Source organism: Coregonus clupeaformis, unplaced genomic scaffold (genome assembly GCF_020615455.1).
Source record: "Coregonus clupeaformis isolate EN_2021a unplaced genomic scaffold, ASM2061545v1 scaf0002, whole genome shotgun sequence".
NCBI lineage: Eukaryota > Metazoa > Chordata > Actinopteri > Salmoniformes > Salmonidae > Coregonus > Coregonus clupeaformis.
Genome location: NW_025533457.1, coordinates 63,303 through 87,938, shown reverse-complemented (window position 1 = coordinate 87,938; position 24,636 = coordinate 63,303). Strand labels below are relative to the sequence as shown.

Below are 24,636 nucleotides of genomic sequence, written 5' to 3'. Positions count from 1 at the left end.
TTCATTAAAAATCCTACAAAGTGATTTTCTGGATTTTTTTTCTCATTTTGTCTGTCATAGTTGACGTGTACCTATGATGAAAATTACAGGCCTCTCTCATCTTTTTAAGTGGGAGAACTTGCACAATTGGTGGCTGACTAAATACTTTTTTTCCCCACTGTATGTAAACTTCTGTTCCACTGGAATTGTGATACAGTGAATTATAAGTGAAATAATCTGTCTGTAAACAATTGTTGGAAAAATGAATTGTGTCATGCACAAAGTAGATGTCCTAACCGACTTGCCAAAACTATAGTTTGTTAACAAGACATTTGTGGAGTGGTTGAAAAACGAGTTTAATGACTCCAACCTAAGTGTATGTAAACTTCCGACTTCAACTGTACATTTTTCAAGCAGACCACCATAGTCCCTGTGCCAAAGAAAGCGAAGGTAACCTGCCTAAATGACTACCGCCCCGTAGAACTCACGACGGTAGCCATGAAGTGCTTTGAAGGCTGGTCATGGCTCACATCAACACCATCATCCTGGAAACCCTAGACCCACTCCAATTTGCATACCGCACCAACAGATCCACAGATGACGCAATCTCAATCGCACTCCACACTGCCCTTTCCCTCCTGGACAAAAGGAACGCCTATGTGAGCATACTCATTGACTACAGCTCAGCGTTCAACACCATAGTGCCCTCAAAGCTCATCACAAAGCTAAGGACCCTCGGACTAAACTCCTCCCTCTGCAACTGGATCCTGGACTCCCTGACAGGCCGCCCCCAGGTGGTAACGGTAGGCAACAACACATCTGCCACGCTGATCCTCAACACATGGTTCCCTCAGGCGTGCGTGCTTAGTCCCATCTTGTACTCCCTGTTCACCCACGACTGCGTGGCCAAGCACGACTCCAACACCATCATTAAGTTTGCTGACGATGCAACAGTGGTAGGCCTGATCACCGACAACGATGAGACAGCCTATAGGGAGGAGGTCAGAGACCTGGCAACCTCTCCCTCAACGTGAGCAAGACAAAGGAGATGATCGTATAGTACAAGAAAAGGAGGGCCGAACATGCCCCCATTCACATTGACGGGGCTGTAGCGGAGCGGGTCGAGAGTTTCAAGTTCCTTGATATCCACAACACCAGCAAACTATCATGGTCTAAACACACCAAGATAGTCATGAAGAGGGCACGACAACACCTTTTCCCCCTCAGGAGACTGAAAAGATTTGGCATGGGGTCCCCAGATCCTCAAAAAGTTCTGCAGCTGCACCATCGAGAGCATCCTGATCGGTTGCATCACCGCCTGGTATGTCAACTGCTCGGCATCCGACCGTAAGGCGCTACAGAGGGTAGTGCGTACGGCCCAGTACATCACTGGGGCCAAGCTTCCTGTAGTAGCTATGTTGACTATGACGTTATCTAATATGGTGACAAGGATGTAGGCTGTGTGTAGCGGTTAGCGGTTATGATATGAAGGTTTGGCTCTGAAAGTTTTTTTTTTGCCTGGTCACAGACAGCTGATGTGTTGTGCACTGAAGACCACAAGCGTAGGGAAAAAGGTGAAAGGAGGAGAGTGCGTAGAAGCGAAAAATAATTATACAATGAGCAAAGTGATCATGCTGTTTTTTATGTGGCTGCTATGAAAGTGAACTGTGTTTGCGTGTGATCAGGGGTGTATTCATTCTGCTGATTCTGTTGAAAAAAAATGTTTCTTAAAACGTAAGGAAACGGAACGGAGATGAACACACCTGAATTGGTTTCAAGAAAAACGATCGTTTGCAACTGTTGGACTAATGATTACATTTACATTTTACATTTACATTTACGTCATTTAGCAGACGCTCTTATCCAGAGCTACTTACAAATAGGTGCATTCACCTTATAGCCAGTGGGATCACCACTTCACAATGTTTTTTTTTGTTTTTTGGGTTGGGGTTTGGGTTGGGGTAAGGGGGGGGGTAGAAGGATTACTTTATCCTATCCCAGGTATTCCTTAAAGAGGTGTTACGCCAAAGAGGTGTTACGCCATTCCTTAGAGAGAATTACGCCATAGATCAGCTAGATTCAGGCAAGAGTGTGCAAGGCGGTATTGAACGTGTCGCTGTCTGTCACCTTGATTACTCACATTTTTCTCTCGACCTGTGTGCACCTTCGTTGTGAACTTTAATTCGTAGGTTAGGTTGTAGCAACCTCATGATGGGTACAGGGAACAATAGAGTATCATGTAGTAGCCTAAACCTATCGATGTTACATTGAGCTGGGTGAATGGAATATGAATGACAGTCATCTAATATGCTGTAATAGAAATAAGGCCATGCTCATAAAAATAAAATAAAAAATGGTCCTCCCTCATCTTAAACGGCACCAACCGCCACTGGTGTGCTCACTGTGACTGTCATCCTGATACTAGGTAGGTACTTCCCACGCCTTTGCCAGACTGGAGCTAAGGGCACTGTGTCCCCCTGTTGTTGCCATTCATGCCCTCCCCATTGAGCAGACTGTATCTAGATTGTTATCAATATTAGTTATTTATTGTGTAGGCTGCTATCTTACTTGAAATAAAATCATGGGAGGGAGAAAAAAAAATGGCCACGTTTGCTACAGCCGGCGATACGGACTGTGAAACTCTCAGGTTGCAGGCATGTCCATACAACACCGGTGCACTGGTCGCTGGTTATATCGACTGTCGCAAAACGGTCTTGAGTGGCAACAAATCTGCCCAATTAGCTGATTCGCTTTACATACACCTAATCCTTTAGACACACCCACTCGCCCATACTCCAGATGCCATATTGGGCTGCAGCTTCCACGCTTGGAGGTTCCCAAGCCACAAAGTTAAAATTGGCTATGTCGTAAAAATTCATGAAAACGAAAAATTGCTTGTTGGTCTTAATGTACGATTAAGGTTAGGCATAAGTTTAGCAGTGTGGTTAGGTTTGAGGTTAGGTGTAGGTTTCAAATGCTGGGGTGCTCTTTTGCACCCCAGTATCTCTATTTGCACATAATCTCTTGCACATCTAGCATTCCAGTGTTAATACTAATTGTAATTATTTTGCACTATTACATTTGCACACACTGTATATATATTTTCTGTTGTATTTTTTGACTTTATGTTTTTTTTACCCCATATGTAACTCTGTGTTGTTGTTTTTATCGCACTGCTTTGCTTTATCTTGGCCAGGTCGCAGTTGTAAATGAGAACTTGTTCTCAACTGGCTTACCTGGTTAAATAAAGGTGAAATAAAAATAAATAAAAATCTGATTTTTAAAAGATATAAATTGTAGAAATGGGCGGGGTTTATGACTTTGTGGCTGTGGTAACTAGCGACGACCTTACTTGGAGGCAAGCGATGTTGGTTTCACTTTAGGACCAGCAATAGGCTCATCATTTTAGCATATACAGATCAATGAGCCAGATATTTCACCGGATGTAGAAATGTGAATCATCCGGTTATCATTTCCACTCACTACCAAATATGGTGATGAGAGGAAGCCCAGTGGCCGGCCGTGGAAGAACATGGGAGCGAGATAGATTTTGGCCGACATTCTGCACATTTCCTCATCGATGAAACATTTGATCTCTATACAGTTTTCGATTTAGAAAACTTGAATCTGTAACAAACCTAGTGGACTCCGATTTGTAGACTTGATCCTTTGCCAAAGTTGTTTTTGTTGTTGCATTGTTTAGAAGTGCATGGGCGAATTTAATTATTGCACACATCAAAGTTCCCGAACAGAAATATGCAAATAAATGCTAGAACGCACCAATAGGATCTCACTAACTCGTGCTTGTCTCTGCCCATCTCCTGCTTGTTCTGCCCACTATGATTCATTTGCTCCCATTGGAAACGACAGGCTCTGGTCTATCTTGGGTTATAACAGTCTTTGACCTTAGCTGTACAGATCTCCATTATTTGGTTCAACCGTGCACGGCGATTAAGAGTGGGGCTTCCGGAGTAAACCAGGAACAGGCTATCTTAATGAAATCCATCGAAGTGCGGAGCCACTGCTGCTGCTGACTCCTGCGGTATACCAGTATAATCATCTATAGCTGTCGGAGATGATATCCGCTACGAGCTGAAACGGAACGGTACGACGATCGGACACACCTGGAATATAACCAAAGCAGTCTCGACCAGCCAGCCACGCTCCATCGAAAATTCAGTTTTACTGGAAATACAGCAGTCCTTTTGATGGGATCTTATTTTGCCTTTATTAGAGAAGAGAAGCCATTCCTGTGGGGTTTATTTCATGGGGATGTGTTCAAGACAAGAGAGAATACAAAAAGACGTCGACATCGTAATTCAAAAGTGCAAGGCAGAGAAAGACTGCCTTTTCTCTGGTGAGTGTGTCTTGTGTGCAGAGGTGGTAGTGTAACGTTACGTGTTCCACCCAGGTTAATAAAACCGTAAGGTGTATGCTGATTCACACACACTCATCCGTTTCGTCCTTGTCCTCAATAGCAAAAAAAAGCATCTTCTAGACCCGACAATTGTCAATATCACAAATGAATCTAATCGTAGACCGACATTTTATTTGAAAGGTGTGTGCGATGATTAAATTGGTAAAAACCTAACAGTGTCTGGGGTTATCATTACATTTTAGTCTGGCAAAACATTTGGCCTTGGTACGGAACGTTTTAAATTATATTAATTATTAGAAATAATTTGAATTAGAATGGAGCAGAAAAAGAACATGAATATGCATGTCATGATGATGACACTAGGTTTTGGGTAAACATCCCTACAGATTGACAGACAGCCATAATATCGATGACACCAGCCGTAGCTAGTCTATTCGCCTATCGACGTTAGTTGGACCGGACATAGGCTAACGGTTGTGGTAAACTTATACTGAACAAAAATATGAACGCAACATGTAAAGTGTTGGTCCCATGTTTCATGAGCTGAAAAATAAAATATACCTGCATTTTTTCCATATGCACAAACATCTTATTTCTCTGAAATGTTGTGCACAAATTTGTTTACATCCCAGTTAGTGAGCATTTCTCCTTAGCCAATATAATCCATCCATCTGTCAGTTGTGGCATATTAAGAAGCTGGGGACAAATAAGGCCACTCTAAAATGTGCAGTTTTGTCACACAACACAATGCCACAGATGTCTCAAGTTGAGGGAGCGTGCATTTGTCATGCTGACTGCAGGAACGTCCACCAGAGCTGTTGCCAGAGAATTGAATGTACATTTTTCTACCATAAGCTGCCTCTAACATAATTTTAGAGAATTTGGCAGTTTGCCCAACCTTCCTCACAACAGCAGACCACGTTTAACCACGCCAGCCCAGGACCTCCACATCCGGCTTCTTCACCTGCGTGATCGTCTGAGACCAGCCACCTGGACAGCTGATGAAACTGCAAAATGTCTGCACAAACTGTCAGAAACGGTCTCAGGGAAGCTCATCTGCGTGCTCGTCAGGGAAGCTTATCTGCGTGCTCGTCAGGGAAGCTCATCTGCGTGCTCGTCAGGGAAGCTCATCTGCGTGCTCGTCGTCCTCACCAGGGTCTGGACCTGACTACAGTTCGGCGTCGGAACCGACTTCAGTGGGCAAATGCTCACCTTCGAATGGCCACTGGCACGCTGGAGAAGTGTGCTCTTCACGGATGAATCCCGGTTTCAACTGTACCGGGCAGATGGCAGACAGTGTGTATGGCATCGTGTGGGCGAGCGGTTTGCTGATGTCAACGTTGTGAACAGAGTGCCCCATGTTGGGGTTATGGTATGGGCAGGCATAAGCTACGGACAACTAACAGAATTGCATTTTATCGATAGCAATTTGAATGCACAGAGATACTGTGACGAGATCCTGAGGCCCATTGTCGTGCCATTCATCTGTCGCCATCACCTCATGTTTCAGCATGATAATGCACGGCCCCATGTCGCAAGGATCTGTACACAATTCCTGGAAGCTGAAAATGTCCCAGTTCTTCCATGGCCTGCATACTCACCAGACATGTCACCCATTGAGCATGTTTGGGATGCTCTGGATCGACGTGTACGACAGTGTGTTCCAGTTCCCGCCAATATCCAGCAACTTCGCAGAGCCATTTGAAGAGGAGTGGGACAACATTCCACAGGCCACAATCAACAGCCTGATCAACTCTATGTGAAGGAGATGTGTCGCGCTGCATGAGGCAAATGGTGGTCACACCAGATACTGACAGTTTTTTTTTTTTTTTTTTTGGTATCTTTGACCCGCAGATGCATATCTGTATTCCCAGTCATGTGAAATCCAAAGATTAGGACCTAAATATTTTATTTGTTAATTGACTGATTTCCTTATGAACTGTAACGCCAGTAAAATCTTTGAAATTGTTGCGTTTATATTTTTTTCAGTGTAACGTTGGCCGACAATTTACCTCATTTACATATTTTGTTAGTCAGTAGAACCCCCTTTTGATGTTTCCATGGAAACTGCATTTGTTGAAAGGGTATTTTTTTCCTATGGTCTTGGCGTGGCAGTGGCTTGGTTAATAACCGTCCTCTTGGTTTCTGTTCTGTTTCCCCTCTTATTTATTTCAGATTTCAGATACACTGACGCCACCTTCACCTTCACCTATTCCAAAGGCTCCAGAAGGTACAGTACAACGTTCAGAGATGACTCATTCTGTATCCTACTGGGCCACGGCTTGCCTACTGGTTGTCCAGATGTTTTGGAAAGTTTTTCATTTACATTTTAGTCATTTAGCAGACGCTCTTATCCAGAGCGACTTACAGTTAGTGAGTGAATACATTATTATTATTTTTTTTTCATACTGGTCTGAACCCAAAACCCTGGTGTTGCAAACGCCACGCTCTACCAACTGAGCTACATCCCTGCCGGCCATTCCCTCACCTACCCTGGACGACGCTGGGCCAATTGTGCGCCGCCCCATGGGTCTCCCGGTCGCGGCCGGCTACGACAGAGCCTGGATTCGAACCAGGATCTCTAGTGGCACAGCTAGCACTGCGATGCAGTGCCTTAGACCACTGCGCCACTCGGGAGGCTTTCACATGGGGTTTCATATGAATGGTGTGTGTGTGGGTGGGGGGGGGGGGCTATTGGACCTACCTTAAATCCACTTCACAGTCCTCCTGCGTGGCACAAATTAACTACCAGGACTCCTCTCTTTCAGGCCTGCCATTGGTTGGCATAATAAATATGCTAATTTTAATTACTTGATTGACGATAAGCTCTCTTTTTAAAACGCTGAAATACTGACAAAAAGCTGAGAATTAAGATTGGTTTCTTTTATAGAAATAATTCCTGCCTCACTTTGGAAAGTAGAAGGAAGATTGTTCAAGCAAAGCCTTTAGATTCAGTTTATCACTCTGCGCTGTGTTTTATCATTGGGGACAATTTTCATACAACATCACTGCATTTTGTATAGTTCTGTTGGCTGGCAATCTCTGACTACCAGAAGGGCCCAGCATTGGCTACTTTTTGTATATAAAGCAGTTCTTCAGAGACCTCCCCCACTACCTCAGCTCCCGTATTAATTGGAGATCCAGCAATTTTCAGACCTGCTCTCTGGACTGGCTGGTTCTGGATGTCCGGCGGGTCTCCACTGAGCTGGGGATACTTGTAGTTTTTATTCCCCCAGCTCATGGAATAGCCGTAAGGCCACATTGAGGGCTTCCTTGAGAATGGGACCCTGGTTTCAATGGTGACCCCCCCCCCCCGTCTAAATAAAAGTTAAATAAAAACATTCTGGATTTAACTTGGGTAGGGTTTATTCAGTAGTCATTATCATATTCTGGTCTTAACTTGGGTTGGAATGCAAGTCTTTAGATGTTGATCACATGAAATTGTCATTCCGAACATTATCTGCAATGTTATATTCCATTTTGTTGCGAGATACAGTGAGGGGAAAAAAAGTATTTGATCCCCTGCTGATTTTGTACATTTGCCCACTGACAAAGAAATGATCAGTCTATAATTTTAATGGTAGGTTTATTTGAACAGTGAGAGACAGAATAACAACAACAAAATCCAAAAAAACGCATGTCAAAAATGTTATAAATTGACCCTATTAAGACACTTTATGTTGGTGTTTCCTTTATTTTGCCAATTACACTGAGTATAGGACAGCTGGAAACGGCTTGAGTCGCACAAAATGTAACGTAACGTTGCGGATAAAGTTCGGAATGACACAATTTCATGTGTACAACATCTAAAGACCTGCATCACTATACAGAGTAGTGTTGCACGGTATACCGGTACCACGGTTATATCACGGTATCAAAACGTCATGATACTTATGATGTCAACATTTTTTAATACCTTAGTACCGTTTCATATGATACTACCGACCTTTTCAGCCCTACCGATCTAAAGAAACCGCTGGCGCCTGTTATAAAATGTTTCTAAAGTCATTTTGTTTATAAATTCAGTTGAATTTAAGCGTCAGCCACTAGTCTCTTGTATGAGCAGGTCCAAGCAGGTCCAATAATATTCACTTTCATGCCCATATCAGGTGTCAGCTGTAATCAGCCAGCAGCATCCCCTACCAGCACTCACTCACCTGCTCCTCTCTGGCCGCTCTTCACACGCGTCTATTCCTCCGTCAGTTTAACAATATATATAATTTAGCCGTGATGGCGAGCGGGGATGCAGGCCCTGATGAGTCTTCAGTAGATCTGTCGATGTGTTACAGCGAGCAAAGCCAGCGATGTTGATAGGTTGTATCATGTCATCGCCTGTTATAACCAAGAGCACAGACCAGTCTGAGTGCCACTTTGCCAGTTCACCGTCATGCAGCCTCCGAGTGCCAGAGAGGGGAAACGGAGCACCGCTTCGAGACAGGCTGCAGCTTTAGAGTAAACGTCTTGTCTGTAGCCTAAACGGTTGAAAACATATTACCCAAGAAGCCTAAACGCTTTTATCTTTCTATCGGGATTTGCCGCATTAAAAAAAAAAAAAAAAACGGTTGAAGTCGGAAGTTTACATACACCTTAGCCAAATACATTTAAACTCAGTTTTTCACAATTCCTGACATTTAATCCTAGTAGAAATTCCCTGTTTTAGGTCAGTTAGGATCACCACTTTATTTTAAGAATGTGAAATGTCAGAGTAATAGTAGAGAGAATGATTTATTTCAGGTTTCATTTCTTTCATCACATTCCCAGTGAGTCAGAAGTTTACATGCACTCAATTAGTATTTGGTAGCATTGTCTTTAAATTGTTTAACTTAGGTCAAACGTTTCGGGTAGCTTTCCACAAGCTTCCCACAATAAGTTGGGTGAATTTTGGCCCATTCCTCCTGACAGAGCTGGTGTAACTGAGTCAGGTTTGTAGGCCTCCTTGCTCGCACACACTTTTTCAGTTCTGCCCACAAATGTTCTATAGGATTGAGGTCAGGGCTTTGTGATGGCCACTCCAATACCTTGACTTTGTTGTCCTTAAGCCATTTTGCCACAACTTTGGAAGTATGCTTAGGGTCATTGTCCATTTGGAAGACCCATTTGCGACCAAGCTTTAACTTCCTGACTGATGTCTTGAGATGTTGCTTCAATATATCCACATAATTTTCCTTCCTCATGATGCCATCTATTTTGTGAAGTGCACCAGTCCCTCCTGCAGCAAAGCACCCCCACAGCATGATGCTGCCACCCCCGTGCTGCACGGTTGGGATGGTGTTCTTCAGCATGCAAGCTACCCCCTTTTTCCTCCAAACATAACGATGGTCATTATGGCCAAACAGTTCTATTTTTGTTGCATCAGACCAGAGGACTTTTCTGCAGAAAGTACGATCTTTGTCCCCATGTGCAATTGTAAACTGTAGTCTGGCTTTTTATGGCGGTTTTGGAGCAGTGGCCTTTCAGGTTATGTTGATATAGGACTCGTTTTACTGTGGATATAGATACTTTTGTACGTGTTTCCTACAGAATCTTCACAACGTCTCCTTCCTGAGCGGTATGATGGCTGCATGGTCCCATGGTGTTTATACTTGTGTACTATTGTTTGTACAGATGAACGTGGTACCTTCAGGCATTTGGAAATTGCTCCCAAGGATGAACCAGACTTGTGGAGGTCTACAATTTGTTTTCTGAGGTCTTGGCTGATTTCTTTTGATTTTCCCATGATGTCAAGCAAAGATGCACAGAGTTTGAAGGTAGGCCTTGAAATACATCCACAGGTACACCTCCAATTGACTCAAATGATGTCAATTAGCCTATCAGAAGCTTCTAAAGCCATGACATCATTTTCTGGAATTTTCCAAGCTGTTTAAAGGCACAGTCAACTTAGTGTATGTAAACTTCTGACCCACTGGAATTGTGATACAGTGAATTATAAGTGAAATAATCTGTCTGTAAACAATTGTTGGAAACATTACCTGTGCCATGCACAAAGTAGATGTCCTAACCGACCTGCCAAAACTATAGTTTGTTAACAAGAAATGTGTGGAGTGGTTGAAAAACGAGTTTTAATGATTCCAACCAAAGTGTACGTAGACTTCCGACTTCAACTGTAATTTCACAACCTGGTAACTTGACAGTAGGTTTAGGCTCATCTGATTGGCCCAGGAAGAAAGGAACAGGGTATGCTACTCATGAGATGTGATTCAGAGGTAGGATTCATACAGACCTAAAGGAGGGAGACAGAGAGAGGTGTGTTGATGAGAGTGAGGGAGACAGAGAGAGGTGTGTTTATGAGAGTGAGGGAGGCAGAGAGAGGTGTGTTTATGAGAGTGAGGGAGACAGAGAGAGGTGTGTTTATGAGAGTGAGGGAGGCAGAGAGAGGTGTGTTTATGAGAGAGAGAGAGAGAGAGAGAGGTGTGTTTATGAGAGTGAGGGAGACAGAGAGAGGTGTGTTTATGAGAGAGAGAGAGAGAGAGAGAGAGGTGTGTTTATGAGAGTGAGGGAGACAGAGAGAGGTGTGTTTATGAGAGAGAGAGAGAGATAGGTGTGTTTATGAGAGAGAGAGAGAGAGAGAGGTGTGTTGATGAGCGTGAGGGAGACAGAGAGAGGTGTGTTTATGAGAGTGAGGGAGACAGAGAGAGGTGTGTTGATGAGCGTGAGGGAGACAGAGAGAGGTGTGTTGATGAGAGTGAGGGAGGCAGAGAGAGGTGTGTTGATGAGCGTGAGGGAGGCAGAGAGAGGTGTGTTTATGAGAGTGAGGGAGGCAGAGAGAGGTGTGTTGATGAGCGTGAGGGAGGCAGAGAGAGGTGTGTTTATGAGAGTGAGGAAATAAGTGGAATGGTATCACCACATGGTTTCTGTATTTGATTCCATTCGCTCCGTTCCAGCCATTATTATGAGCCGTCCTCCCTTCAGCAGCCTCCTCTGGTGTATATTCCTTCCTCCCATTCCTCCAGCCAAATCACAGGCAGGCCTTTGCAAATGTGAGCAAATCAGCCATTCTATGCAGTATTCGATTATACACTGAACAGTGTGAAGTTAAATTCAGTGTGTTTTGAGTAGAACCCTCCGAGTAGCACAGTGGTCTAAGTAGCTGTGCCACTAGAGATCCTGGTTCGAATCCAGGCTCTGTCGTAGCAGGGATGTAGCTCAGTTGGTAGAGCATGGTGTTTGCAATGCCAGGGTTGTGGGTTCGATTCCCACGGGGGGCCTGTATGAAAAATAAAATTAAAATAATGTATGCACTCACTAATTGTAAGTTGCTCTGGATAAGAGCATCTGCTAAATATGTAAAATGTAAGTGTGAATTTCAGTGACATGTTTTTGGAGAACGTTTAGAAAATGTGAACAAGCGTCCGGGGGGGACGGGGCGAACAGGATGCTAGGCCACTAATTATTATATATATTGTTTACCGTGGTATCGCAATATTACTCAGTATCGCGATATTACTCAGTATCGTGATACTTGGCCTGGTATCTTATCATTTGTAAAATGTGACCAGCCTTTCACTTTCTTTCTTAAAGGTATTTAGGTGTTTCTGGGGCATTTGTTGATGTTTTTTCAGAGCCCCCTGTACTGCACTACGAGGATGAGGGAGTTCATCGCTGGTTGGTTTCTCAATAACAAGTGAAAAATCGCAAATAAAACTGTTTGGAGCCTTTATAACATTCCATTTACATAAAAAAGCAAACCTTTCCTTTAAGGCTGAACTGAAAACCGGCTTCAACAGGGTTAGCAGTCGCAGACATCAACAAAAATGTCAGTTTTTATACTCTCACTGGGTGTGCCCCAAATGTCACCCTATTATAGTGTAGCCGGCCGTGACCGGGAGACCCGTGGGGCGGAGCACAATTGGCCCAGCGTCGTCCAGGGTAGGGGGAGGGAATGGCCGGCAGGGGATGTAGCTCAGTTGGTAGAGCATGGCGTTTTGCAACGCCAGGGTTGTGGGTTTGATTCCCACGGGGGGCAGTATGAAAAAATAGAATAAAATAATGTATGCACTCACTAACTGTAAGTCGCTCTGGATAAGAGCGTCTGCTAAAATGACTAAAATGTAATAGTGCACTACTTTTCAAAAGTACTATACAAGTAGTGCACTATCTAGGAATAGGGCTCCATTTCACACACGGCCACGGACTCCAAAAGGGTGATTACAGTACCGGCAGGAACCGTCAGCCCTAAAACATTACAAGTAGAGATGCTTGTTGTCTCGTCGTTCATCTGGCAATACTTTGTTAAGAAAAGAAGACATTAGGGCTGATTGACAAACAGCTGTCAGTCACTCTGAAGCAGACAGTTTTCTAAAGTGCTTCGTTTCTCAACCAAGACTCTTCTTTCTGTCATTTCTGTGTGTGTGTGTGGACTATTTTTGTGTCATTGTGGTAGAACAGGGAAGTAACATGTTTCCTGTACGAAATAGGCCTACAGTGTGAGAAACATCTGAACCCTACTCTGAAATACATTAAGGTTCTTTAATAGGGCTGTCCCCGACCCCGTCAAAATTATTGGGCGACCGAGAGTCGTCGTCTTTTTAAAACCTGTATTTTTCCATATATAGACACACCCTATGTGCTTTAATAAAATCAAGTATATGTACTGAGCTTGTCTAATGTTTTAAGCATGCTATTTGATTAAATAATTGAGACAAATTACTCGAGGGAGCCAGAGATCAAGATGGCCTAACCAGCAGAAAACAAACTCTTCCCCCCGTAAACTGCCTCTTCCATCAATCCTATTAGCCAATGTTCAATCATTTGAAAATAAATTAGACGACCAAAGATTACAGTTATCCTACCAACGGGACATTAAAAACTGTAATATCTTATGTTTCACCGAGTCGTGGCTGAATGACGACATGGATAACATACAGCTGGTGGGATATACGCTACATCGGCAGGATAGAACGGCTGACTCCGGTAAGACAAGGGGTGGCGGACTGTGTATATTTGGAAACAACAGCTGGTGCATAAAATCTAATATTAAGGAAGTCTCAAGGTTTTGCTCGCCTGAGGTAAAGTATCTCATGATAAGCTGTAGACCACACTATTTACCAAGAGAGTTTTCATCTATATTTTTCGTAGCTGTCTATTTACCACAACAAACCGATGCAGGCACTAAGATTGCACTCAATTAGTTGTATAAGGCCTTAAGTAAACAGGAAAACGCTCATCCAGAGGCAGCGCTCCTAGTGGCCGGGGTCTTTAATGCAGGAAAACTTAAATCCGTTCTACCTAATTTCTACCAGCGTGTTAAATGTGCAACCAGAGGGAAAAAAACTCTAGACCACCTTTACTCCACACACAGAGACGTGTACAAAGCTCTCCCTCGCCCTCCATTTGGCAAATCTGACCATAACTCTATCCTCCTGATTCCTGCTTATAAGCAAAAACTAAAGCAGGAAGCACCAGTGACTCGGTTAATAGGGAAGTGGTCAGATGACGCAGATGCTAAGCTACAGGACTGTTTTGCTAGCACAGACTGGAATATGTTCCGGGATTCTTCCGATAGCATTGAGGAGTACACCACATCAGTCACTGGCTTCATCAATAAGTGCATCGATGACGTCGTCCCCACAGTGACCGTACGTACATACCCCAACCAGAAGCCATGGATTACAGGCAACATCCGCACTGAGCTAAAGGGTAGAGCTGCCGCTTTCAAGGAGCGGAACTCTAACCCGGACGCTTATAAGAAATCCCACTATGCCCTCTGATGAACCATCAAACAGGCAAAGAGTCAATACAGGACTAAGATTGAATCGTACTACACCGGCTCTGACGCTCGTCAGATGTGGCAGGGCTTGAAAACTATTACGGACTACAAAGGGAAACCCAGCCGCAAGCTGCCCAATGATGCGAGCCTACCAGACGAGCTAAATGCCTGAAGCATGCACTGAAGCATGCATGAGAGCACCAGCTGTTCCGGATTACTGTGTGATCACGCTCTCCGTAGCCGATGTGAGCAAGACCTTTAAACAGGACAACATTCACAAGGCCGCGGGGCCAGATGGATTACCAGGTGGTGTACTCAGAGCATGCGTGGACCAACTGGCGCGGGGCCAGACGGGTTACCAGGTGGTGTACTCAGAGCATGCGGGGACCAACTGGCGCGGGGCCAGACGGGTTACCAGGTGGTGTACTCAGAGCATGCGGGGACCAACTGGCGCGGGGCCAGACGGGTTACCAGGTGGTGTACTCAGAGCATGCGTGGACCAACTGGCGCGGGGCCAGACGGGTTACCAGGTGGTGTACTCAGAGCATGCGGGGACCAACTGGCGCGGGGCCAGACGGGTTACCAGGTGGTGTACTCAGAGCATGCGTGGACCAACTGGCGCGGGGCCAGACGGGTTACCAGGTGGTGTACTCAGAGCATGCGGGGACCAACTGGCGCGGGGCCAGACGGGTTACCAGGTGGTGTACTCAGAGCATGCGTGGACCAACTGGCGCGGGGCCAGACGGGTTACCAGGTGGTGTACTCAGAGCATGCGGGGACCAACTGGCGCGGGGCCAGACGGGTTACCAGGTGGTGTACTCAGAGCATGCGTGGACCAACTGGCGCGGGGCCAGACGGGTTACCAGGTGGTGTACTCAGAGCATGCGGGGACCAACTGGCGCGGGGCCAGACGGGTTACCAGGTGGTGTACTCAGAGCATGCGTGGACCAACTGGCGCGGGGCCAGACGGGTTACCAGGTGGTGTACTCAGAGCATGCGGGGACCAACTGGCGCGGGGCCAGACGGGTTACCAGGTGGTGTACTCAGAGCATGCGTGGACCAACTGGCGCGGGGCCAGACCCGTTACCAGGTGGTGTACTCAGAGCATGCGGGGACCAACTGGCGCGGGGCCAGACGGGTTACCAGGTGGTGTACTCAGAGCATGCGTGGACCAACTGGCGCGGGGCCAGACGGGTTACCAGGTGGTGTACTCAGAGCATGCGTGGACCAACTGGCGCGGGGCCAGACGGATTACCAGGTGGTGTACTCAGAGCATGCGTGGACCAACTGGCGCGGGGCCAGACGGGTTACCAGGTGGTGTACTCAGAGCATGCGGGGACCAACTGGCGCGGGGCCAGACGGGTTACCAGGTGGTGTACTCAGAGCATGCGGGGACCAACTGGCGCGGGGCCAGACGGGTTACCAGGTGGTGTACTCAGAGAATGCGTGGACCAACTGGCGCGGGGCCAGACGGATTACCAGGTGGTGTACTCAGAGCATGCGTGGACCAACTGGCGCGGGGCCAGACGGATTACCAGGTGGTGTAATCAGAGCATGCGTGGACCAACTGGCGCGGGGCCAGACGGGTTACCAGGTGGTGTACTCAGAGCATGCGTGGACCAACTGGCGCGGGGCCAGACGGGTTACCAGGTGGTGTACTCAGAGCATGCGTGGACCAACTGGCGCGGGGCCAGACGGGTTACCAGGTGGTGTACTCAGAGCATGCGGGGACCAACTGGCGCGGGGCCAGACGGGTTACCAGGTGGTGTACTCAGAGCATGCGTGGACCAACTGGCGCGGGGCCAGACGGGTTACCAGGTGGTGTACTCAGAGCATGCGGGGACCAACTGGCGCGGGGCCAGACGGGTTACCAGGTGGTGTACTCAGAGCATGCGTGGACCAACTGGCGCGGGGCCAGACGGATTACCAGGTGGTGTACTCAGAGCATGCGTGGACCAACTGGCGCGGGGCCAGACGGATTACCAGGTGGTGTACTCAGAGCATGCGTGGACCAACTGGCGCGGGGCCAGACGGGTTACCAGGTGGTGTACTCAGAGCATGCGTGGACCAACTGGCGCGGGGCCAGACGGGTTACCAGGTGGTGTACTCAGAGCATGCGTGGACCAACTGGCGCGGGGCCAGACGGATTACCAGGTGGTGTACTCAGAGCATGCGTGGACCAACTGGCGCGGGGCCAGATGGGTTACCAGGTGGTGTACTCAGAGCATGCGGGGACCAACTGGCGCGGGGCCAGACGGGTTACCAGGTGGTGTACTCAGAGCATGCGTGGACCAACTGGCTCGGGGCCAGACGGATTACCAGGTGGTGTACTCAGAGCATGCGTGGACCAACTGGCATTTCCAACATCTCCCTGACCGAGTCTATAATACCTACAGTTGAAATCGGAAGTTGACATACACCTTAGCCAAATACATTTAAACTCAGTTTTTCACAATTCCTGACATTTAATCCTAGTAAAAATCCCCTGTCTTAGGTCAGTTAGGATCACCACTTTATTTTAAGAATGTGAAATGTCAGAATAATAGTAGAGAGAATTATTTATTTCAGCTTTTATTTCTTCCATCACATTCCCAGTGGGTCAGAAGTTTACATACACTGAATTTTTATTTACATTTTAGTCATTTAGCAGACGCTCTTATCCAGAGCGACCTACAGTTAATGAGTGCATACATTATTTTTGTTTTTTTCATACTGACCCCCCATGGCGCCCACAACCCTGGCGTTGCAAACGCCATGCTCTACCAACTGAGCTACATCCCTGCCGGCCATTCCCACCCCTGGACGACGCTGGGCCAATTGTGCGCCGCCCCATGGGTCTCCCGGTCACGGCGAGAGCCTGAATTCGAACCAGGATCTCTAGTGGCACAGCTAGCACTGCGATGCAGTGCCTTAGACCACTGCGCCACTCGGGAGAGAGTGTTGCCTTTAAATTGTTTAACTTAGGTCAAATGTTTCAGGTAGCCTTCCACAAGCTTCCCTCAATAAGTTGGGTGAATTTTGGCCCATTCCTCCTGACAGAGCTGGTGTAACTGAGTCAGCTTTGTAGGCCTCCTTGCTCGCACACACTTTTTCAGTTCTGCCCACAAATGCTCTATAGGATTGAGGTCAGGGCTTTGTGATGGCCACTCCCATACCTTGACTTTGTTGTCCTTAAGCCATTTTGCCACAACTTTGGAAGTATGCTTGGGGTCATTGTCCATTTGGAAGACCCATTTGCAACCAAGCTTTAACTTCCTGACTGATGTCTTGATGTTGCTTCAATATATCCACATAATTTTCCTTCCTCATGATGCCATCTATTTTGTGAAGTGCACCAGACCCTCCTGCAGCAAAGCACCCCCAAAGCATGATGCTGCCACCCCCGTGCTTCATAGTTGGGATGGTGTTCTTCGGCTTGCAAATTGATTTGATTTTCATATGCACATTTAATTTAGAATAGTCTTTGTATCTCAAAATCATTATCATGTGGTTAGTCTAAATTCAATCTAAAGCTAAATGAAAATAAAACAAATCCAAAAGTAACTTCTATTGCCAACTGTGTAAAAACAGCCTACATAAAGCCAACAAATAAAAACATTGCAGACTGCAGGTAGAAATTATACTGATAAAAATAAATATCCTATATATCCAATTGGCTATGCATGGCCTGTCTGCAACGAACTTGAAACATTGTATCAACTGTGTCTGGCCTGAATGCTAGCTAACTTGAAACATTGTATCAACAATCAACTGTGTCTGGCCTGAATGCTAGCAAACTTGAAACATTGTATCAACAATCAACTGTGTCTGGCCTGAATGCTAGCAAACTTGAAACATTGTATCAACAATCAACTGTGTCTGGCCTGAATGCTAGCAAACTTGAAACATTGTATAAAATATTCCGGGCCATCAGTTTCCTGTGCCAGTGAGCTCGGGACAGGCACAGCTGTAGACTATTTGTGCCAAGGGATAATAAGTAATCAGGTATTTTATGACGTTTCCACTGGATCAGAGCATTACATTTTCCCTTTTCATGCCAAGTGGTTATCGAAAGGGAGAGAGCTGGAAATATGTTTTAAATACATTTGAAGAACTATTGTCATTCTCAATTGATTCTAAAAAACAGACTTTGTTTGCTTGCTGTTTGAGTTGAAGAACATTTTTACTTTGAGAAGCTGAACACTGTATGCTGGAGACATTCTGTTTGTTATTTTTGATTAAAACAAAACAGCTATTCATTAAATACGAATACGGAACTTGTTTTTGCGTGGATTGCGCTACGCGGTTAGCTTTTAACAGCTAGGACCGCTATTTCTTAACAGACAGGTTGAAGTCTGCTTGACAGAGACGCTAAGCTGCTAGCCATCAAGCTAACGAAGTTGGTACCAGATGAGTTTTGCAATGGAGCCCTCTTTGTCTGGAGAAATAAATGAACGGTTCCAGCGCTGTAGGAGTTGTGTCTACCACGCTTTGTTTCGGGACAAACCGGATCACTTTGAGTTCCATTGCGGCAATTGTTTACTTGCCGAGGATTTTAGGCTTGAGGTGGCTTCCTTGATCACTCCCCCATCTGATAGCGCCGTCAAAAGAGCACAGCATGAGGAGAAAGGCAATCAACGATGGTAGCATGTCAATAGCCGAAGGAAGCCGAAGACGGCAACCTCCCGCAAAGCAGTCTACACTCCCAACGAGAGCCCAGGAGCGGATACAAACAACGAATAGTTTCGCCGTCATGGACCATCGTCGCTGGGGGTGCTTGTGTCTGCGGCCGCAGTGCCTACTACTACGATTTCGAAGTTGACGTCGGCAACCTTCCGTCCCTTCTGTGGATCGAGCAGGGCTTCTCCATCTGTCGGAAGGCCTGCATCCGGTGAAGCATCCGTTGTTCGGGAGCAACGGGCTCAAGTTGTCCTGCTTCTCGCCCGTCCATAAAGTGTTCTCCGAATCCTGTGACGAGTCCTTCTTGCCAGCCAAGATTTTGGGCAGCTCCATGGTAAGAAATTTGACCGTTCCTGGTGCAAAAACAATGTCCTATCCCGGAGCTTGAGTAAATGACATTACTAAGCTGCTCCCGAATGTACGACGTCAGGACATGGAAAACGATTTATATCGTAGTCCATGTGGGTTTTAATGATATTATGAAGGGCAGCTCTGAACAGTTAACTGGATTTTAAACCATGATTCCATATATGTTATTTCATAGTTTTGATGTCTTTTTAAAAAATAAAGAAAACCCTTGAATGAGTAGGTGTGTCCAAACTTTTGACGGGTAGTGTATATTGTGAATCGCCCAAAAGTTGGAAAAAAATCTTTAGATTTTTAGGCCATACCCTATGGTGTGCTTTCTCACCCAGTCTGGGTTAATCGGAAAATAAAAACTCCCACTTTGAGCTTTGAATGAATGAATTCCTGAACGTTGAAATGAAATGTGTAAAAGAGGATTCGGTACATTGTAACTCTCTGGCCTAAGCAGCAGGTGTTCAAGCCTATTTCACTGATGGAGAATTAGTCAATGAGGCTTAAACCACAGAAAGGGATGTGGTGGCGACCATGCCAAACCACCTTGTCCTTCCTTTCTAAACTAGGCCGTAAATACATATACCAGTGTATTGGGGAAAAGCCATGGGATGGTTTTTCAATACTGTTGAAACTATTTCTTTTAAGTATTTTTTTTATTTATTTTTTATATTTGTAGCTACTTTTTAAGTAAATACCTGCAGTCAACTTGTGCAATACGTTAGGAGATAAAGAAGAACGTGTTCAGTCATGTGGTCTTTGTTTACAAGCACATAACGATGTGAGACCGGAGCCTTGAGTCACTCACTGTTGTGCAGTACGCGTCAGGTGATCTATTTACAGTATGGAATTCACAACTATATAGCTAGATACCATATAACTAAGTTAACTGTTTTAAAATGTGCTAAATGCTCTGCAGTTTGCATTTGGTTTGCTAATTTAGTAGCTACAGTTGAAGTCGGAAGTTTACATACACCTTAGCCAAATACATTTATTTCAGCTTTTATTTATTTCATCACATTCCCAGTGGGTCAGAAGTTTACATACACTCAATTATTATTTGGTAGCATTGCCTTTAAATTGTTTAACTTGGGTCAAACGTTTCGGGTAGCCTTGCACAAGCTTCCCACAATAAGTTGGGTGAATTTTGGCCCATTCCTCCTGACAGAGCTGGTGTAACTGAGTCAGGTTTGTAGGCCTCCTTGCTCGCACACGCTTTTTCAGTTCTGCCCACAAATGTTCTATAGGATTGAGGTCAGGGCTTTGTGATGGCCACTCCAATACCTTGACTTTGTTGTCCTTAAGCCATTTTGCCACAACTTTGGAAGTATGCTTGGGGTCATTGTCCATTTGGAAGACCCATTTGCGACCAAGCTTTTACTTCCTGACTGATGTCTTGAAATGATGCTTCAATATATCCACATAATTTTCCTTCCTCATGATGCCATCTATTTTGTGAAGTGCACCAGGCCCTCCTGCAGCAAAGCACCCCCACAGCATGATGCTGCCACCCCCGTGCTTCACGGTTGGTATGGTGTTCTTTGGATTGCAAGCCCCCCCTTTTTCCTCCAAACATAACGATGGTCATTATGGCCAAACAGTTCTATTTTTGTTTCATCAGACCAGAGGACATTTCTCCAAAAAGTATGATCTTTGTCCCCATGTGCAGTTGTAAACCGTAGTCTGGCTTTTTTTTGGCGGTTTTGGAGCAGTGGCTTCTTCCTTGCTGAGCGGCCTTTCAGGTTATGTCGATATAGGACTTGTTTTACTGTGGATATAGATACTTTTATACCTGTTTCCTCCAGCATCTTCACAAGGTCCTTTGCTGTTGTTCTGGGATTGATTTGCACTTTTCGCACCAAAGTACGTTCATCTCTAGGAGACAGAATGCGTCTCTTTCCTGAGCTGTATGACAGCTGCGTGGTCCCATGGTGTTTATACTTGCGTATGCTTGCGTCTTTTTCTGAGGTCTTGGCTGATTTTATTTTGATTTTCCCATGATGTCAAGCAAAGAGGCACTGAGTTTGAAGGTAGGCCTTAAAATACACCCACAGGTACACCTCCAATTTACATTTACATTTAAATTTTTAGTCATTTAGCAGACGCTCTTATCCAGAGCGACTTACAGTTAGTGAGTGCATACATTATTCTCTAGTGGCACAGCTAGCACTGCAATACAGTGCCTTAGACCACATTAATTATGTCAATTAGCCTATCAGAAGCTTCTAAAGCCATGACATCATTTTCTGGAATTTTCCAAGCTGTTTAAAGGCACAGTCAACTTAGTGTATGTAAACTTCTGACCCACTGGAATTGTGATACAGTGAATTATAAGTGAAATAATTTGTCTGTAAACAATTGTTGGAAAAATTACTTGTGTCATGCGCAAAGTAGATGTCCTAACCGACTTACCAAAACTATAGTTTGTTCACAAGAAATGTGTGGAGTGGTTGAAAAACAAGTTTTAATGACTCCAACCTGAAGTGTATGTAAACTTCCGACTTCAACTGTACTTGTAGGTAGGGGTAAAGTGACTAGGCAATCAGGATAATAGACAGTAGCAGCAGCAGATGTGAAAGTGTGTGTGTTGGAGTGTCAGTGTAGTATGTATGTGGGTAGTCTAGTGAGTGTTCATAGAGCCAGTGCAAGAGAGTTTATAAGCCCAACTGGTTTCTGGGTATTTTCCATTTACTATAACTCTGGTATCTACTGTTCACACCTGCCTTGTTCTGTCACTCTGACAACTGTTAATGTGAAAGGGGCTTTGTAAAGGCATTTGATGGATTGTGATATTACGTGGTAATGTTTTCTCTCTGTTCTCCCTCAGGGTGTCCTACTCTGTGCACGTCTCTGATGACTACCCAGGTAAGGACTGCGTCTCCACTGACTTCACATGAGTTCACTGTGTCTCTGTGTCGCATATCTGCACGGGTTGTCATTACATTTTCCACGAGATGTAAAGACAGTCTTAGGACTGCTTCATTAAAAAAAAGGTTTTCTAGCGTTTTGAAATGCACAGTGAGAAGCCTGTCATATTCACAGAGATGTACCCAGCTCACCGTATAGGTAAGATATGATAATATGATCACATATTATATTCTGAGCTGCCATCATGCATGATATTAGTTGACTGACCCCTGACCTCTAACCTGAGGCTTGAGTGATTCACATCGTGGCTCAGTGCCAGTGAGCGTCCAATAACGCCTCCGTAGATTCTAAAACCGGAGTATCCATCCCCAATGGCACCCATATCCCTATATAGATCTATATACCCATAGGGCTCTAGTCAAAAGTAGTACACTATAAAGGGAATAAAATAAAACGTTTTTTGTCAGACTTTACTGTGAAAATGTAGCGATCTGTGCACAGTTTGTTTAATATAGATCTCGGCTTGCATTTTGACTCAGAAAGTGATCTTGACTCAGAAAGGGTTGGTGACCTTTTCCCCTGTTAACACTACCAACGCTTCCCTTTACTGTGGCAACTGTGATCGAATCAACTCAATATCAGCCACTTTCAATGCAACATACCGAAACAAAACAAACTATGCAAGAGATTTTGTTGTAGGCAGAACACATCGGAGTAGGATTCTATTGCATTGACATTCACTACTCAGCCCGGTGCGGCGTTAACCAATCAGAGCTGCAGTAGGCCTATATGCAAATAGACCATTGCCATATATGGATCTGTGCCATTTACTTTGAACTGGACTGTGTTTACAGCATCAGCGGTCGTGAGTAGATGCGCTTGTTTTGAGATCAAAGAGAGACCTGCATGTAGCCACGTGTGCACGTTTTGTTCATATCCTTTGTTAGTGAGTTATTAGCCCAGTTATATATCATTTGTAGTCAGCAATGGGGGAGTGACCGCTTCCTACAAGAGCACAAAACTTGTGCATTTCTAGACATCTTTGAAAAGCGAGTCAAGTGAAGAGCTTTTCTTTTTTTCTTAAAGGGGCAGTGTTGTATTTTGAGACAGGCTTGAATAAGCTAAGTAGCCAATAGGCAGAGAGTAGCATAATTTGTCTGATACGCTGTAATAACGGTATGGATATAATGATGCATTTTATTTTATAAAGTGGTTTCTTGCATCAAACAGAACACCATTTTCATTCACCTCCTTGTCTGAAGGACTAGTGGATAAACAGGTTAATGTCAAGCCCTGCATGTTTTTATCAAAGGTCTCGTGGAATGTAGGTCGACATTGAACACCACACATTGGCTGCTACTGTAGGCTGAATGATACAATGGCTACTCCCGTGATCAAACGTTATGGGATGCATTTTCTCCATAGTTATTTTTGTTTATGATCAAATAGTCACAGTAGCCTACTTGGCCACTGTTAAAACTGTAATTTAAAGCGGGTACAGCCTCAGTGTTCACAGTAAACCAAGGAACTTGAAGCTCTCGACCCGCTCCACTACAGCCCCTGTTGATGTGGATGGAGGCGTGCTCTCCCCTCTTTCTCCTGTAGTCCAGGATCAGCTCCTTGGTCCTACTGACGTTGAGGGAGAGGTTGTTGTCCTGGCAACACCCTGCCAGGTCTCTGACCTCCTCCCTGTAGGCTGACTCATTGCCGTCGGTGTTGAGGCCTACCACCGTCGTGTCGTCAGCAAACTTGATGATGGTGTTGGAGTCGTGTGTAGCCATGCAGTTGTGGGTGAACAGGGAGTACAGGAGGGGACTAAGCACACACCCCTGAGGGGCCCCCGTGCTGAGGGTCAGCGTGGCGGAGGGGTTGTTGCCTACCCTCACCACCTGAGGCCGGCCGGTCAGGAAGTCCAGGATCCAGTTGCAGAGAGGGAGGGGTTCACTCCCAGGGTCCCTAGCTTGATGATGAGCTTGGAGAGGCACTATGGTGTTGAACGCTGAGCTGTAGTCTATGAACAGCATTCTCACATAGTTATTTCCCCTCTTGTCCAGGTGGGAGAGGACAGTGTGAAGTGCAATTTAGATTGCGTAATCTGTGGCTCTGTTGGGGCAGTATGCGAATTGGAGTGGGTCTGGGATGATGGTGTTGTGTGTCATGACCAGCCTTTCAAAGCACTTCATGGCTACCGACGTGAGTGCTACGGGTCGGTAGTCATTTAGGCAGGTTACCTCGGAACTCTTGGGAACTGGGACAATGGTGGTCAGCTTGAAACATGTTGGGATTATAGATTATAGTTGGGACAAGTATAGATTGAAAATGTCTGTGAAGACACTTGCCATCTGTGCTTGCTTTGAGAATGTGCCCTGGTATTCCCTTGTGATTGTTAACCTGTTTTAAATGTTTTGCTCACATCGGTGAGATCACACAGTCATCTGGAAAAACAGGGTCTTTCACGCAAGGCACAGTGTTATATTCCTCCAATCGAGCATAAAAGGCATTTCTCTCGTTTGGGAGTTCTACATCGCTGGGCAACTCATGGCTGGGTTTCCCTTTGAAATCCGTTATCATCTGCAAGCCCTGCCACATCCGACGTAGTAGGGTTCCACCGTCCTCCTATATTGTCCTTTTGCATGTTTGATGTCTCGGAGGTCGTAGCGGCCTTTCTTGTATGCGGCCGTGTACCGTT

The 24,636-nt window shown here is 45.4% G+C and overlaps 1 protein-coding gene across 1 annotated transcript in view; it reads left to right on the top strand.

Moving 5' to 3' along the window:
* The first annotated feature begins 3,874 nt into the window (after positions 1 to 3,874).
* Positions 3,875 to 24,636, top strand: part of LOC121530754 (protein mono-ADP-ribosyltransferase PARP8) — a 77,190-nt gene continuing 56,428 nt past the window's right edge. Inside the window, exons 1-3 of the mRNA XM_045212261.1 lie at positions 3,875 to 4,336; positions 6,533 to 6,587; positions 21,907 to 21,944. Coding sequence (XP_045068196.1) covers positions 4,246 to 4,336; positions 6,533 to 6,587; positions 21,907 to 21,944 — 184 coding nt within the window. The 5' untranslated portion in view covers positions 3,875 to 4,245. The remainder of the gene's footprint in view (positions 4,337 to 6,532; positions 6,588 to 21,906; positions 21,945 to 24,636) is intronic.